Source organism: Nasonia vitripennis, chromosome 1, assembly GCF_009193385.2.
Source record: "Nasonia vitripennis strain AsymCx chromosome 1, Nvit_psr_1.1, whole genome shotgun sequence".
Classification (NCBI taxonomy): Eukaryota; Metazoa; Arthropoda; class Insecta; order Hymenoptera; family Pteromalidae; genus Nasonia; species Nasonia vitripennis.
This window is the reverse complement of record NC_045757.1, coordinates 17,057,957-17,076,134: the sequence shown is the minus strand read 5'-3', so window position 1 is coordinate 17,076,134 and position 18,178 is coordinate 17,057,957. Positions and strand designations below refer to the sequence as shown.

The following is an 18,178-nucleotide window of genomic DNA, read 5'->3' as shown; positions in this document are numbered from 1 at the left end:
ATATTAAAATGTGTTACGTGTTAACTAGAAATTACTACATTATATAGTAAAAATTATTTTAAGAATTTCTCCCTGTGCCAGAATTTGAGGTTATAAAGTTTATTTATGCAGTTATCAGAGACCAAAATCTATAATTATTTGTTTATCTGGTATTATTAAGTGATAAAATATCATTCGCTGCTATTATTTATTAATTTTGGTCAATTTATTATTAATATTAACTCACGAGTAAATATGATTAATATATCAGATTTCAAATTAAGTACAGTATTGTTTGGGTAAGTGGTCAGCGCGCTAGACTCCCATTCCAGAGGTCCAGGTTCGATTCCCGTCGCCGCAGACAAATTTCTTTCTTTCGTTTATTTCTTTCACTTAACAACATTAAATATCATTAATAATAATAATAATAATAATAATCATATTTGAATAAGCGCGTAAAATTGGCCAGGAAAAAAAATTTCATTTCAGTATAGAAATTACTATCTGAGATAGTAAAATTTAATACAAAGCAAGTATAACCGTCCGCTACTATATAATATAGTAATTTTTCCTGCATATGTAGTAAATTTTAATATCTAGTTTTCTCAGTGTAGCCGAATTTCGGGCAACTGCGCGCTGCGGGGAAAGTGTAAAAGTGAAAGAAGTGCAGTGTTGTGACGCTTGAGTGATTGAGTGCAGGCCTGGTCTTTTTTTGCTTTCTCTCGCGGGTTAAGCTTTTAAAAAGTAGAGGGCTTGAAATGTTTTCGTTTTTCAATGTCAAAATTGAAAGTTCGTGTACCGTCATTTTTTTCGAATTCGTATTTCGAGCGGCGTATGCGCGTTTGGAAACTTCGGGATATATCCTGGCTATTAAGAATAAACGAAAACAAAATTAGATTTTAGTAACTCTCGTTACGTTAGAGTGAATATAAAACTCGAAAGCATTCCAAAGCAGACTCGTAAACTAACTAAAATTAAAGACCACGCGAGTACTTAATCAAAGAACTCGCCTTTCACATACACATAGACACAGCCACGCATCAATAATACCTCGTGTCAAAGTGCGCGTAAACTGCCATATACACTATACGTATACGCGAGTGATATTTTCGAATCGTGGGCGCCTGGGCGCGCGATAAGATTATTCCTCGGAGGTAGAAAATAACCGAGCCGCCGAGCTACTGCTGCTATTGAGCCGAGCAGGCAAAAGCCGGCGGGAGGAGCGCGAGATCCGAAGCCGGAAGGCTACGAGCAGGAGGAGACGCAGAAGAAAAATTTCCGTCCTCAGCTGGGACCCCGACGAGTACAGAGGCACGATGGGCACGATGGACAGACGGGATCGTGGGAGGACCAGGAAAAAAGGCCGCGAAAGTAGGTCTGCTGCAGGCGATTGTTGATTTGTGACTGTGTGCGAACGTGTGCTGATACACATTATATATAAGGAGATTCGGTCCGAGTTTGGTTAGCCGAGAGATTTATAAAGTCATAGCGGAAAATGATGCGAGCTCGCGATAAATAATCAAATGGCCGCACGCTTGAGCCGATAATTGAATCAAAGAATTAAAATTCAGATCACGTGCCGTGGCGCGCATATTTTCAACGCAAACAATGACGAGCAAGGAGCGATTTTGCCGCAGCAAGCCGAGAAGCTCCGAAAGAGTCACGAAGAGGCTAAAGTAAACCTCGAAATTTCTCCCGGCGCAGATTGAAACTTCTCTCGCGCGAGCGCGAGCGCGACCCTTTACCTCTCCTCCACGGTCCACTCAACCACGCGCGCACTTCATACGGCAAACTTTTCGAGTCTCATAATACTTTGAGCGTAAAAACTGAAGGCCCGAAAAAAGGAGTTCCACTTTGCTTCCGAAAAAAGCAGGCGAGAGGCTTAAGGGGTCAAGCCTGGGTTAAATCCTGCAAAAAAACAAAAAGATATTCTTCTTACAAAAAAATTTTTGATTTGATGTAATTTGAAAAAAAAATTCTATTGAAAATATATAAAATATACACCATTTTTATCGAAAAAAAACATGTATATACCTTGTAAAATCATTGACCAAAATTCATGACATTTCACTATATAAATAAGTGTTTTTAGTCACTTGCCACGGCTTTTTGTGAAAGATCCGGACCGACTTCTTTACTCTATCCGAGCTTAAAATGTACCTTAAACATGCCCCCTCGGACCGATCGAGAGACATTTCTAAAAAACATGAATTAAATATAGTTAGCAACAAATTTTGTTATCTAAAAAATATCAATTAAACATTGCTAGCATGAATTAAATTTAGTTAGCAACAAATTTTGTTATCTAAAAAATATCAATTAATCATTGCTAGCATGAATTAAATTTAGTTAGCAACAAATTTTGTTATCTAAAAAATATCAATTAAACATTGCTAGCAACAAAATTTGTTGCTAGCAGTATTTGATTTATATTTTTTAGCAATGGCTCTCGATCGGTCCGAGGGGGCATGTTTAAGGTACATTTAAGCCCGGATAGAGTAAAGAAGTCGGTCCGGATCTTTCAAAAAGCCGTGGCAAGTGACTAAAAACACTTATTTATATAGTGAAATGTCATGAATTTTGGTCAATGATTTTACAAGGTATATACATGTTTTTTTTCGATAAAAATGGTGTATATTTTATATATTTTCAATAGAATTTTTTTTTTTCAAATTACATCAGATCAAAAACTTTTTTGTAAGAAGAATATCTTTTTGTTTTTTTGCAGGATTTAACCCAGGCTTGACCCCTTAAGCGTCGAACGCGCAGCTGATGGCATCGTTTCCCTTCAGTTTTATGGATTTTTGCGTAAAGGGGACATACGCGCGGATTTACACGACGCCGACTCATAAAGTTCGACGCGGCCAAATCCGAGCGAATATATCGAAAATCCTGCGCCGCCGGCGCGAGGAGAGAAAAAAAGGACACCGCGGCGTGTTTACACGCCGGGAGCGCAGGGGTTAGGCCTCGGCTACCGCGCTGCTGCTTTTACGAGATCGTTGAACCGCCGCCGCGGGGGGAATTAACTACTTCTGCGCTGGGGCTAAGACGAAGAGAGAAAGAGAGAGAGAGAATACTCGTTGCGGGGAACCGCCGGGCAGGATTGCACGGTGATCTCGTTGTTTCGCTCTCGGATGCTGCTTTTTCTTTCCAGTCTCGAGGAGTGCGGTTTGTCAGCAGGGAGGAGCAAATGAGAGGGAGCTGCGGATCACGGCGCTGATTATCCTCGAGGTGATTGTTTCGCGTGTGTCTTTTTGAGGAAAAAGTATAAGGGCACAAAAGAAAGGGCGGTGGGGATTTTTTCGCTGCCTTTGTGACTGGATAAACGGAGCAGACGAGCAGTGGCCGTGATAAAACTAGCCTCGCGGATGACTGCGGTTTTAGTAGGCAGATAGTTAGGCCGCGAGTATGTGCGCGACTGGGAAATCAGTAAACCAATGGTTGATTAGAGACTAAGCCTCGCGACGAGTCTACCTTTCGGAATGGAAGCCTGCAGTGGTGAGCGGTGTAATCAACTATTGCGGCACTTTTCGAATGCTCGGACATACGACGAAATTAATCTAGTTATGCACGTCACCTCAGTTAACCTTTTGTGTCAAATCGCGGTGAAGCTAATTCTCTATCGCACGACTTTAGAATCTGATCACTTTTTTGAATAATCGTATTGTTAAACATATCCCCCAAATTCATGCTGCTGTTATGCTGCTTGATTGGCATTCGCTGACGTATACCAGACACGTTTATTGAATAGAAAAAATTTGCATCGCGCGTATCCGCGAAACAAGACGTTAACCCACGATAAAGACGTGGACGCGCAAACAGCTACTCGTTAGAGATCAAACTATCATTGCTGAGAGCGAGAGAAGATAGAGAGGAAGAGGGAAGGGCCGAGGGCACTTCAAACTCGGTACACGTCGCGACATGTGTACACACGCCATCTGCAGATATTGTGAAGCCCTCTGTGTATATTCTATGCGAAATCAGTCTGTGACGGGCTTTACGCGAGTATTTTCCGCGCCGAACTCGAGGCGACACGCGAGTTTTTTCTTGTTTTCCCTATATGTATAAATATCGAAAAATGTTATTGGATACAGTGCACTCATTGTTTCAAAAATCGTCTGATCAAACGCGAAAATGAATTCACCGACGAAAAACACAAAATTTTAATATGCGATTCGCAATTGAAATACATAGTTAATAATTCAGGACAGCGCGCTGCAGCCTCATGATGAAAAAGCGTATCATTCAAAATGAAACCTACACCGCGGCAAGCCGGAATTGAAAATAATAAATGATTCATGGTCGCTCGGCGTCGAAAAGAATCACCGAGAGCATTTATCAGACTGATGCCGATTGGAATACCTGCTCAGCGCACTCTTCCATAAAAGTGAATACAATTTTTTATGCAAGAATCAGGATGAATAACCTCGCGCACTTTTTAGCTCTCTCGGTATACGAATTTGAAAATGAACTCACTCGTCGTTATAAAAAATAGTTTTAAAAAATGTACAAATTCACCACGAAATATCCAAGCCAGCAAATCCAGCGTCGTCAAAACGTGCGCCCCTGACCGAGCATTCAATCAGCCAAGGCAACGAAATAAAATCGCTCCACAGTTTCTTAACCCCCTGAAACCGATATATTTCTTAGACTGATCAAGCGACTGCCTCCCAGCAGCGAAATTAGGAGTTGCCGGGGTAAACGATTCCGTCTAGACGCCGGCATCGCTCATCCTTCGCGCGCCATTCGCTACTCGTGCGTGCGACAATAATCTCTCGCGCCCCTCCATATTTCAAATCGAGCGCGGCCGTCTCTCACGCTCTTACAGTGTACAATATATATGTGTATATACACACGCCGGCGTCTAATTCGGGAAGCGAGTGCGCGAGCGGGGAGAATCGAAAGGCGCGTGTTTTCTTTGGCAAGGCCTCGATACAATGGACGACGCGAGACGCACTTTTACACAGATGCGCGAGCGCGTGTTTTGCCGCTGAATAAACAGCGAGAAATTGATGGATGAAGAGGACAATCGAAGCTTTCTCTGTGCTCGGATGCCTCGTCTTGTATAAAAATAGAGAGCGGTTTCTTATTTAGAGCTGAATGTATGTACCCGTTGGACATTTTTATGCGGCGCGAGAGGTTTGGCGAAATTCCGATTAGTTTTGAAACAGCCTTTAACGTCGATTTATTCGTTTTCGCTTGGTTGTATAATTATTATTCTAGTACGTAAAAATAACTCCAAACGGGAGCCATCAACCTTTGCTTTCGACGCGTAGACTTTACACACGAAGCATATATACCTATATAGTACGGGGTGTAGGAACACCAGACACGCGTCCGAGAAGCAAATAAAGCTGGCCGGGTCCGAAACTTTTCCAAAGTTAATATCACATTCATTAAACGTAAAAAGCAATAACGCGCGGTAATTCACAGAAGCATATTAAACCGGCGTAGAGTCGAACAGAAGCAGCAGCAGCGTTCCCGACAATTTCGTTTCATGTAATATTTACCATTCCCGGGCCTCCCCTCGTCCTCCGGCCTCTCGCTCATCCCCCGCACTTTCGCTTCCCTCTGCTTCACTCTCGACGCGTGAAAGCTCGCAAGTTCCTCTCTCCCTCTCTCGTATCGCATAAGAGCTGCGCATTCGCGCGCTTGGACTTCTTGTTCCTCTTTGGCCGCGCGCGCGCGTATAGGCGGCGAAAGTTCGCGCGCGGGAATTTCGCGTGTCTGTGCGCGCAGAGAGTCGCACTCTCTGGCTTTACCTCCAGCTCTCCTCTGAGCTTCGGAAATATATCGAGACATCAAAGTGACGAGCGAGAATTTAGTTACACTCGGTCCGTTCGCTCTTCGCACGCGGCCCGAGAGACGCAATTTCTACCTTTTACTGGAAGAGAGAGAGAGAGAGAGAGAGAGAGAGAGAGAGAGAGAGAGAGAGAAAGAGAGAGAGAGAGAAATCTCGCGCTCGCGCCCGGCCGCGTATATAAAGCGAAATATTTCTTGCGTCTTCTTTGATCAGCGTACACGCAGCCGCCCTGCCGTGAGAGAACTCTTGCGGCGTCTTTGGGGTGGGATACAGAAGAGGGGGAGATGCTGAGGCGACCTTTGAATGCGTTTTCCTTCTTGGACCCCGACGCGCGTGCTTTATAAGCGGAGAGCTTGCGCTGGAGATTTCCCGGCGCCGACTTATTGCGAGCTTCCGTCTCAAAATATTATTTCGAGGATGCTCTCCGAAGGAGTTAGTTGCCGCTTTAATAAGGAGGGGAATTTTTTAATTTCCAAAGGGAAATGCAGCTGCTCGTCCCTTGGAATTTTTAGCGGAGAAGAGCGGAGAATGTTTCATGCTGGGAAAGCGCTGCAGTTGGTCGTTTAATTAGAGGCTGCGGCGCAAGCGTTGCTGAATTTCGTTGCGACGTTTTCAAACAAAAATCTGTAAAATACAGCAACAATAAGGGTAATAATTTGAAGAACTGCCGCGAAAAATTTAGAAAGGCTAGTTATTAAGCCAGTCAAAAATGCATGCGATCTCAAAGCCCCTCACTTCTCTAAAATCCAATTTGAATTCCACGAGCTTCCTAATTACCCCGGCGCAAATGAAACTCACCTCTCTCTCTCGCTCTCTCTCTCTCTCTCTCTCTCTCTCTCTCTCTCTCTCTCTCTCTCTCTCTCGCTCTCCCCAGCGGCGGCGGGGCGCACCCTCATCTCCTTTTTATCGCCCGACAAGCCTTCCAATTTTTTCTCGCATCTTCCTGCAGTCACAACATACGTAGCTGGACTCCCCCCTACTAATACACCGCGTCTCTGTTTACGTGCCTCTTTCGAAATCGAGCGCGCCGACACGGTCCGAGAAAAAAAGCGGGCGCGACGGCGAAAAACTAATTACGCTCTGTGCGCGCGTAATTGTTATCAGCGCAGCAGCTGTCGGTGCACATAGCCGCCGGGAGGAGAAAAACTGCGCCAGTGTCAACAGCCCGATTGGCCGTAGTTGTCGGAGCGAGAGCGAAGTAACGTCCGCGCTAGGATTGCGGGGAGTGGTTTCGCCAGACGTGTGTGTGTCGCGAGGTCAAGAAGTTTAATTAATGATCGACGAAGTGCGGAGACGTGTTTCGCTGATTGTAAAATGTTTACGACTCGGCGTCTTCTAAGGTTGTCCGGACATTTTAATGCATATTCATTGCACGCGTGTTGTGATCGTTATACGTGTAACTAAACTTTTCGAAAAGCTTTCGGGCGCAAAAAGCTCCTTTAAAAAACGACGTCATTAGATCTCTCACGCTCTCGTTTCTTCCGAAGCACTTTATCGCGCGCGGGACGCTCGTAAATACTCGCGAAGCATTCTTTACGATCTATCTTTTCGCTAACGCGCATCGCACGCCTCTTTTTCGTCGCGTTGCAACGCAACTCTTCGATGATTTATGAAGTCGGTTTTGATTAAACGAGCGCTTCGTAAATTACACGCACGCGGCGACTGCCTTTGAAATTCACCGAAGTGTCGATTAGGCGTCGATGGCGTTATATTAAAAGAATACATACATCCTTTATTTTCAACGAGTCCTACACATAAAAATCTTCATACGGTCAACTGTTTTACGACTCGCTGAAAACCATAATCCAGCCACTGCATCTCGGCAAATAAAACTGGCAGAAGAACCTCGAGTGCCTATACCTGCAAGGAGCTTATAATGACGCCGCCATCGCGTCTCACACACGGCAGGCGGCCGCGAGAAATCCGAATATAGGAACTTTACTCCTTCGAGCGGCGATCGGCTTAAATATATTTAAATCGCCGCGCTGGGTAATCCTGATTTACACTTGTTTCTCCTTGTAAGTCAGCCGCGGCGCGCACAGCTTGTTTGCGAGCGAGTAGGATAAAGAGCACCTGAGGAGGCGAGCGCGAGATTATCCGCGACGTATCGAATTAGCACGCTCGCGCACTCGGATGCGGCGGTGTACGCGTATAACCTTGCTTAATGCCGATCGCCGATGTAGGCGAGACTCGGCAATGTATAGCAGACGGTGGCTGGGTGTGAAACGCTGTGTTTAACGCTCGAGATGTAGTTTCCATGCAGGTGATTGTACTGATGCTTCTGATGCCTGTGTAGGGGGTAATTGACTATATCGATGATCGTTGATTCTGTAGGCAGTGTGGATTTTAAAATTGGATTTTTTGATTCATTAAGATAAAGTGGTAGAGAAGCAATGTTTTGCTCGTATAGGCGTGTTATTAAAAAAATTTTTCAAATTATCCATCAAAGCGCATGCATAAGCGAATAAAAGCATAACAATCGGCGTCCGCTGTAGTCGGGTGCAGCAGCAGTTCTTTTATTTCAACTCGAATATACAGGCGTCGCAGGCTCTAATCTTTTTAAAATCCTCGCTTTCTTATTTTCCAAGTCGATAATCCGCTCCGAAACTTTTTGCACGAGCGCGCAACGTTTTGCCAGTGGCGTTTGAAAAAATTAATCTTTAGAAGCCGATTACGCATTGAGAGTGCTGTAAATAATAGAAGAGAATGTATCGAATCTCACGTTCTCTCGCGGGAGGAGATTCAAAGAGAACGTTACGGCGAATAATCCTTTATCTAGCTGTAGTGCATGCACTTCGAACGCTTAAATTATGGAAAACTAACCTTCAACATCAACTTTTCCTCGAACGCATATACGATCATCGCAAAAACTTCACCTCGACGGCACTCGAAAAACATCACTGGCACACATTACCGCGCGAAAAGTCGGCCCGCATTCGCGCGCAAAAAAGAAAGAAAGAAAAATCAGCCGCACTTACGCGATTCAAACCCGCGGCGTGCATACTAGTCTGCGGAATATGGCAAAGCGAGAAGAGCGAGACTGAACGAGAGAAAAAGAGGAGCCGCGGAATAATTCGCTCGTTGAAAATCCAAAATCGCGCGTCCGCCGCCGCGCATACTCGTGACGGGCATTCGAAAGAGCTGCGCTGCTCTCTTCAATCGGGGGCGGCCGATCGTGCAAATCACCCTACGGGGAATAGGGAGACGAGCTATTCCAGCTACGCGTAGCGCCCCTAACTCTTTTTCTCCTGTTTTACGTACGTATACCTATACGATCTCGATTCGAAGCGAGGCGCGCCTTTCTTCGCCTCGCGCGAGAACGATTGCGACGATTCTAGTGTATGTAGGATATAGGTGCGCGCGGGGGCTTCATTCGTTTGATTCCTCCTTTTTCCAGCTCCTCGTTCTTGTTCGTCTTTGAGCTTTTCGTCTCTGCGCTCGGCGGCGTGTTTGAAAGTCGACGGGATAAAGGCTATCCTAATATTTGAACCTCGATTCGAAGGTCGACGCGTTGCATTCGTCCAGTCGCATAATCCATACACTAAATTAATGACACTCTCGAAGGCAAGTCTGGGACGAAGTGCCTCGGTATCGAATATATCTGATTCCTCCATTCTTTTTTATTGACCATCCCAATCGTTCATTCCCTCCTCGCGCGGCATTCGCGCTCTCGAACCTTAAATAAATACACTTTCTCCCTTGCCTTGCCTCGCCTCGCCGAGACGACGACACTTTCGCTCCGTTTCCATTCAGCCCATGGCACCTATACAACAGCCCTCTCCGGGCGCGTGGATATCCTTTTTCTCCTCCACAGGATGACGACGACGACGACGATTGCTTTCCTCTCTCGCTCTCTTTCCTTCCCGCCGCGCGGGCCTTTTCCCCACGGCGCGCGCGTGAGACCTCACGAGAAAAATGTAATTCCCAGATTCCCGCCGAGGAACCGACTCGTCCTATCGAGTTAAGGATAGCGGCAGAGAGAGAGAGAGAGAGAGAGAGAGAGAGAGAGAGAGAGAGAGAGAGAGAGAGAGAAAGGAAGAGCTGAGCGAGTCAGTCGGGGATGGGAAAAAATAGAGAAATAGAGACAGTGAGAAATTAAAAGACTGCTAACTGCGAGATTGATGATTCATTTATGCGAATTGGATATTCTTCTCCGATGATTGTTCCTCACAAAACGAAATTTTAACGAATGCGCTCGTGAGTACATACTCCTGTTGCTATCAGCCTCGAGCCATTAACCCCTATACAGTAACAGTACGAAGAGGGCGAACGATAACGGTTGCAATTAATAACGTCCGTAAAGTGCTTCCATAGACTATATTTCCCGCATCGTTATAAGACAGAAAAACGTTCGCTCTGCACAAAGGTATAATATCTCTGACAAAGATAAGCATCGTTCGTCTGATACAGCGCACATACACAAGCCCGCGTAAACGTATACTTGAATCGCAGCCAATTTTTATCTACATTAGCAATGACTCAGAGAGCAGAGGAGAGAGCACAGCCGACGCCAGCCACAAACCCCCATCTAAGCGACTGTCCTATCAGCGCTGACTCACAATCTCCTCCTACCCCCGGCTACACATATAGCTCTCTTTCTACCTTTCTAGCTCCGTGTCACCTCAGGCCCTCTCCCGTACAAACACACGTATACACATGCAGCGAGCGGACGTAAACGAAGGCAGAGTCGTCGGCGAGCGACAGAGAAAAAAGCCTGCCGCGAGTAAAGAGCGGGTGAAAGGACGACGTGCTCGCACGCGACCACCCGCGCACGTCCTCGACTCGTAGTCGTCGTCCCCGCGCGCGCACGCACTGCTGCACACTACGCCGCGACTATCTCCGCCTCTGCCCGCTGCTTCACGCGGACGAGCTCTAAGTAATTGCGCGAGAGGCCGCCGCCACTGCCGCGGTGATTTATCACGCGAAACTTCGAGTTGAAGGGTTAGCACAGCGAAAGAGATACGCCTGGTTATATAGCTGCATGGGCGCATCGATCGATGATCGATCGGTCGAACGACGCTGATCCTGATTCGCATAAAGTATGGCCAGGCATGTCCGGTTGGTGTAGCTATACGAGGGTGATGGTGATTAAGTGATCTCGGCTTGCTCGGTCTTGGGCAGCAGTTGTGCTTGTTTTGCGATCGGTGTTCTTATCGCGGAAGTATCTGCGGTGTGTGTGTGTCTATATATATATAATATATATATATATATAATATATATATATATATATATATATATAAAAATATATATATATATATAATATATATATATATATATATATATATATATATATATATATATATTATATATATATATATATATATATATATATATATTTTTTTTTATATATATATATATATTATATATATATATATATATATATATATATATATATTTATATATATATATATATATATATAACTCGCGGCGTCATTACTTATGCTCGTTTAATGAATAAATCAACACAATTAAGAGCAGCGCTTCGAGAGCGGCGCGGAAAAATGCGGGCAAATATTGAGATGGATGAGATAGCTGATTGAAAGCTCCGTAGAGAAAGAGCTGAGCGATATACGCGCAGGGACATGAGAGGATGAAGTATAAAGCATTGAGACCGTTGACATTTCATTACTCTTTGTGAAAACTGGTGTATGTTCACTGCAGCGTGACTTATCGACGTAAAAATCTTTCTCGAACGGACGTGTCCCTGATTATTTTAAAGGCTGATCAATATTGCGAGAATGTGAAAATATCGCACAATGAGAGCTCGCCAAAGAAAATACGGGGAGACGATTAATCACTCGGAGTTATTTTCCTCTCTCCTCTATATATACTTGTCGCTATTTACTTTCTCCATCAATCTTTCGGCTTTTTTCGCAGCCTTAGTATCGTTATAAAGATATATACACAGAGAGCGCAGTTGCAAAAAACGATAAAGACTCGCCTTCTTACGTTGCTTCCGTGTGTTTGTTTTAGGCCAGAATGACATCAAGAAGCTGCGCCGGGAGAACGAGCAGCTCAGGAGAGAAATATGGAGTCTGCGGGACGAGTACGACAAACTCGAGGAGATCCTGAAGAAGCAGAAGAACCGAGAGGAGAGCGACGAACCCGAGGTTGGTGTACACAGACGCGCACCCACACACACCGAACCGTCACGACTTGATTGACTTTATTGATTTCGCGCTATACGTGTATATAAACACCGCTTCGTGCCGGATTGAGCAAACGTAACTTTTCTTTTTTCCATAATATTAACACTGCCGGACTCGTTTGACTCAATTAATTAATTACGCTCATATACATTTCTGAATTCATCATTTCCACTTCAAAACACGTGCCTCTTTAACATTCCTCCGCCTCTCCCACAACAAAGCGACTCCATAAAGTTAACGTTGCTTACACGAACAATTTATTACGATTTACAATTTATGAGCTAATTAAACAAATATTCAGCTCGCGAATTGCAACGCAAAGCGGCTTGGACCGAGTTTCGTAAAAGAAAATTTCTTAATTAAGCCTGCGGTTCCCAGTGTGCACACCCACGCGCGCGTTAACCCTTTGAGAAACACTCAAATATAAAAAAGTTAATTATGAGAAGCGTACATACTTAAAAAGCCCAAAAAAAGGAAGAACGAGAGAAAGAGGAAAAAGGACGCGACGCCGTACGTAAAACGTGCGCGTGCGAGGAGGAAAACGCGTAATCCGCCGCAGGCGCACTGGCCAAAGGAAAATGGCCCAGAGCAGCGCGCGTTAACTCCGAAGCGCCGAAAGTGTAGCATAAAAATGATGAAACGAAGGATAGAAGAGGGGAAGGAGGCGACTGACTAACTGCAACGACCGCGTCGCGTCGCGGCGTATACTGGCCGAACGTTTAGCGCTAGTCGACTCCGCTTTAGGGCCGCGCAATTTTCTCGAATTTCAAGAGCAATCTCTCTCCGGCGCTCTCGCTTTGCGCGCAATTAGGCGGGCTCGGAATGACGCCGGTAAAATATTTAACGCGCGCTATTTTCCTCCCTCGCGTCGCCGTCGCCCTCTTCATTGCGTACCGTGAGCGCGACGGATATCGATCCCTACTTTGTCGACACGCACGCACGCACGGACTGCAAACAATCGTATAATTCTCTTTTGGTCGAGGATCGTGGCCACTTTTCCCGCTTTTCTTCTCCGACGTGCGCGCGCACGATATTTTGCTTTTTTCGGCGCGGCCGTGAGTTTATTAGTGCGCGCGGGGGATTTTACGGGTTTTCATTTGCCCGCGGCTGTCGTATCGTAAAAAGTTGCAACATATATTGGAGGTCTTCGAAGATATACTCTCTGCTCTATCTCGTAAAACTGTTTACTCGCGCGGGAGGGGAGAGGGGTTTGGAGTGGAGGATAGGATGCTATCTGTCAATTTCCAGAATGAAAATCTGAGGATCGAGCCTTAAAAATACTCGTATCGGGAGTTATTAAATATCGGACGTTATTAAATTCACTATCGGATGCGGAGTACCTTACTAAAGATAGATGAGCTGCCCCTGTATATAAACGAGAAGCTAGCATCAAATTTTTTATTGAGAATGAAAGTAGATGCAGGCGCGTTATGGTTGTTCACGACGTCGGTATGAAATTTGCGGTTCCTCGAATATCAACTAAATGCAAATTCTAAAGTGTAATCAAATTTTCAGGACCGCTCGGAAAATGAAGCTGCCGGCTCGGACTACTCGGAATACGACGAGGAGGAGGAGGAGGACGACGAAGAAGACGACGATGATTCCGACTCCGCGGAGGAGACTAATGAGGAGCACGACCAGGAGGAGCGTTTAGAAAACGCCGAGAACCAGAAGATCTCGTCTGAAAAGATGAGCAACGGTGGCAGCCCGATACAGCAGCAGCATCGGACTCGCGTAAACTTCGACGACTTATCCGTCGTCGACGAGGAAGAGGAGTTGAAAAAGGAGAAGGACAAGAAGGACAGTATACCGAGCGAGCAATCGGCGAGCAGAGTGGACGAGCCACTCGAAAAACAACAGCGGAGTACCTTTCCCTACCACACGACCTCGTTCGAGCAGGGCGATCCACTCACGACGACGAGTTTCGCCTATCAGTCCGATTGTCCGTTTGTCTTTCCGACTATGGCCGAAGCGAGCGTCTATTCAAACATCGCGCAGTCGTCTATGGACGAGAGCTGCCGTCCGATGACCACATGCTCGAGCCATCAGACGGCGAACCCGAGTCGCGATATAAGCAGCCATAACTACTCGCGGCAGGTAGCCCTTGTGGCTTCGTCTGCGCCACCGCCTCCGGGCTGGCAGAACAGCGTCCTCGCCACGGCGCCGATATCTGTCCCGAACTTTCCGCGGACGCAATCGCCAATAGCAGTCTGCGACTCGTCAAAGGACTTACCGCCTAAGCCGGCTGAGCTCGTGGAAAGTGGCCCTGCGAATGTCTCCGGTCTGGCGGAGAGAAGAAAAGCCTTCGTCAAGCAGCACTCGGATAATTTTCGTGTCATTGGGCCTCGGGATAGCTCGGCCGGCCACAACCAAGCCACCAGCGCGAGCTTAGACTCATCGAATAAAGCATTGAGAAATTACAGCGAGGAGAACCATCAGCTCATTAGGGAAATATCGATCCTGAGGGACGTGTACGACGAGCTGGAGATCTTCAAGAGGTGGAACAAAGGAGCGGAGTGCGCCAAGCCGGAGGAGAACAGGCAACCACGGCACTTCTTCGCGCCGCTGCTCGCGAAGCCCAGATGCAACGGCGATGACAGGCAATCCGACAGTCCCGCGGGTAGTGAGAAAACTGTCTCGACGGTGATATCGACGAGCCGGTACAACTGCGAGAAAGGCTCCGCCGACATCTGCGTCAACGGAGCCGTGCCCCTGCACGGCCACATCGAGAGTGGGGACGCGAAGGCTTTCTTCAGCTCGGAGAACCTCCTGATAGTCAGCGACGCCAGGAACAACGGCTCGAGCAACCCGATGGTCAAGTCGGTCTCTTGTCAGGACCTGAGCTCGTGGCTGTCGTTCAACGAGAACGTCAAGTCCCTAAACAATGACAATCACGCGAAGAGCGACAACACCCTGGACAGCATGTCCACAAGCTCGAGGGCTTACAAGAGCCAACTAAACGTCACCCTGCGCCAGCCTGGTTCCCGCAAGTCGACGAACTCCGACACCCCGGAAATCCCACAACTGCCGTCCACGGGTAAGCTGTTCAACCATCCATTCCTACAGAGCTTCGAGCAAGCCTACCAGAATTTCCCGGTGAGGACCGAAGGCTCGAGTCCCGCGAGGCTCATGCAGAGTCCGCTTACGATCAAGGTGTGCGAAAGCCCGGTCCCTGCGACGAGCTACTCCAGCCCGGTCAGAGTGCAGTCGAGCTTCAGCAATCCCAGCGCGGTGCTGGAGCCCGACTGCGGAGCTTGCAGTAGGAAGGACCTGGAACGTCTGCGACTGATGATCCCACCGACGAGAAACGGGGACAAGCAGGAGTACCACGTGACGTCGTTCGAGACTCCCAGCCCCCACACGATGAAAATCCCCCCGATGACGCCGTACGAGCTCGAGGCTCTGCGGAGGATGCCCACGGGTACGAGTCTCGTGCAGCAAACCCCTCGGCTCTACCAGAACGTCCCGTTCGTGCCGATGGCGGCCAACGGCGTCCAGTGCTGCTCGGCCAACGGCCACTGCGACATGGTCACGAAGGTCCCGGCTCAGACGCAAACTTCGCTGGAGGACGAGACGAAAGCCGCGGCGGTGAGCGCCGAGAGTAATCAGCCGACGGATCAGCCGAAGAAGCGACGCTCTCGCAAAGACAAGTCCGGATCCGTGAAGGAGAAGCGCAGCTCCCAGAGGCGCAGGGAAACGCTAAAGAAGCAGTCGAGCGCCAGCTCGAAGGAGCCGCCCGAGTCCCCGGGAATCCTCAGCACGAGGTCTCACCAGGACGAAAAAAACGAGAGCAGGTCCTCGTCGTCCGGGCAGGAATCGCCGAAGAAGGACCAGACCAAAAGGGTGTCGCTGTACTTGAGCACGAAGAAACGGCCGTCGGTGAGCTCGACGAGGACGTCGCGCAGCAGGAGCGTGGAGAACGCGAGGGAGAGACACCTCACGAGGGGCGAGGCCGCGGCGCTCGAGGGCAACGCCACTAATTCCGAGAGGGAGAGGACAAATTCGATTAGCAGTCGAGAGGCCGCCGTCAGGGAAAAGACGAGAAAGTCCAGCACCAGCAGCGGCAGTGTGCCTTGGTGCGCTTGCTGGGGAAACGGCTGCATTTAGATAGTGCGCCCAGTGGACGATTTCGTGAACGAACGAACGAACGGTGTGCGAAACGGTGTATATTGTTTGTACGGATTGATTTCATTCGGGAGTTTCGTCAAGTAATTACATGAACACGAGTATTAGGTACATAGAGATGTAATACCGATGTGCATTATATATGAATGTATTATTTTTATTATCTCAGAGAGTATAATAAGTATATAGTTTATGTTTTGTAATAGATTATACGTTGCGTCGTTAGCTCACGTTTATTTGTAATATTAACATTACGTCGAAACAATTTTGTAATAAATACACCGTTTAATTTAGCATACAGTTGGCTGCGTCCAAGAACCAATCCATTATATATTTCCCCTAACACCGTCGTTCTCTTCCCGCATCGCGCAATATCAATAAAAACAAGATCCGCGTGCGACTAATAAAGCGGCCCACGCGCGCTTCGGGTGAAATTTATTAATAGCCACGACGAAGAAATGAGTACATAGCTGCATAGCTTCTCGCGGCGAGGAGAGTTTCGCGGGATAATAGGACTTTGAGGCGAAACTTTCCGGGCATTACCCGCAGAGTTATAGTCGCGATCGCTGAACTTTTCGCGCGCATCTGCTGCCTCGCGCGCGCGCTCTGTTCACTCGCGCGGCGTCTTAGAAAAAGCAACGTAGACAGCCCGCGTCTGAGCCAGGAAAACATACGCAGCTGCTCTCTCGCGGAGGAGAAAAAGGCAGGGTATGTACGCATGTGTACGGGAGGTTCAAACGGAGCAAAATAAACGAAGGCATATCGGTGTAAAGAAGCGAAGACCTGTGCTATCTTGGCGGTGGTGGTCCACCCCGCGGAATGTAATAAGCTTGGCCACCCTCTAGCTGGTGCGAGGGTCCAATTTCGCCGCGATGACGCGAGCGCCCTCGTTTCCGGCAACTCTCGTGCGCAATTAAAATGTAAATTATCCCTTTTCTGCGCGCGAGGCCCTCCCCGCGTGCGCGCATCCGTCTCTCGGCCTCTTAATCTCTTGCCGGTCGTGTCGAGCTATAAGCATAGGACTTGCTCGCTGTAGTTCCGTCGACGCCTCGCACTTTCTCTCTCCATGTTCCTGTCATCCGGTCCTGTGGCAGCAGGTGTATGTGTGTCGGCTGAATAGGTGAGAGAGAGAGAGACGAGATATACGACGTCGCCGATTAACTTGATACTAATTTACGCGACTCAGGCGTGCGCGGAAATGATGGCCGTTTTGTACTCGAGCCACACGTCTTGGGGCTTATTTTTGAATACGCGCGGCTATTAAATCAATTACAATTCATCGTCACACGCACGAACACGCGAGCGTATATGAAACCCAATAATTTTCTCGCGATAACGCGTACAATAAATCCTAATAGCGCGAAGATGCAGGTCATCCTCGAGCATTATTCTCGCTTAGCAGTCCCCCAGCGTGCGCGCGCGCCAGCTGGCCGCACCGTAATTTATAAACGTCGAGCGAGGCAAGATCTCGCGATGACGGTGGGCCGCAGAGCCACGCCACGTATATATACGGGAAATAATGCGGGCGTCATTCCCGGCGACCCTCGAAAGCCGGACTCGATACCCGCGCCGCAGTGCACGAGAGAGAGTCAAGGGCCGAGAAAGAGAGGATAGTCGTGTCGCGTGCCGCATCCGCCGAAATTTCCTGCGAATCGCCGAAACGAAGGAGAGACTTTCCTGCTCGTAAAAAACAGAGCCGCCGAGAGCGAGTCTCTCGACTTTACGACGTGGAAGCGGCACGTGACGCTGATAAGGCCAGGGAGACGAGAAAATTACCGGTCGAGCTTTCGAAGAAGGGGATGAAAAAAATATGTTCGCCTGGGCTCTGACTTTTTTTCGTTATATCTTTCACTCGGCTGTTTTCGCTGCGGCTTCGTTAAACGCGATCTAAATTGCGGCGGGCTTATTATGGCGGGATGAGAGATTGCGTGTTAAAAGAAAGCTGTTAAAGCCTGATGACGGGATGTACTTGTATAATAAAGGTATTGATGTCGATACGACGGGTAATTTTAAAGGAGGCTATATACGCTGAGCTCGAGGTGAATTTAAATAAACAATTTTGAATCTTCGATACAAAGTCTATATTTTTGTAAACAGAGGTACGCATTTCAGAGTGTACTAT

The 18,178-nt window shown here is 47.5% G+C and overlaps 2 protein-coding genes across 12 annotated transcripts in view; one reads left to right on the top strand and one right to left on the bottom strand.

Moving 5' to 3' along the window:
• The window catches only part of LOC100680254, a 39,287-nt gene extending 22,933 nt beyond the window's left edge, over positions 1 to 16,354 (top strand). For 8 of the 9 annotated variants that reach the window (XM_016986681.3, XM_032595833.1, XM_032595834.1 and 5 more), the window contains 2 exons: positions 11,756 to 11,892; positions 13,447 to 16,354. In XM_016986681.3, coding sequence (XP_016842170.1) covers positions 11,756 to 11,892; positions 13,447 to 16,038 — 2,729 coding nt within the window. In that variant the 3' untranslated portion in view covers positions 16,039 to 16,354. Of the gene's footprint in view, positions 1 to 567; positions 1,351 to 11,755; positions 11,893 to 13,446 lie in introns of those variants that run through there. The other variant, XM_031924735.1, reaches the window with a different exon arrangement.
• Positions 1 to 18,178, bottom strand: part of LOC100116943 (tyrosine-protein kinase transmembrane receptor Ror) — a 324,541-nt gene that overhangs the window by 202,262 nt on the left and 104,101 nt on the right. The gene's annotated exons all lie outside the window — the stretch shown is intronic.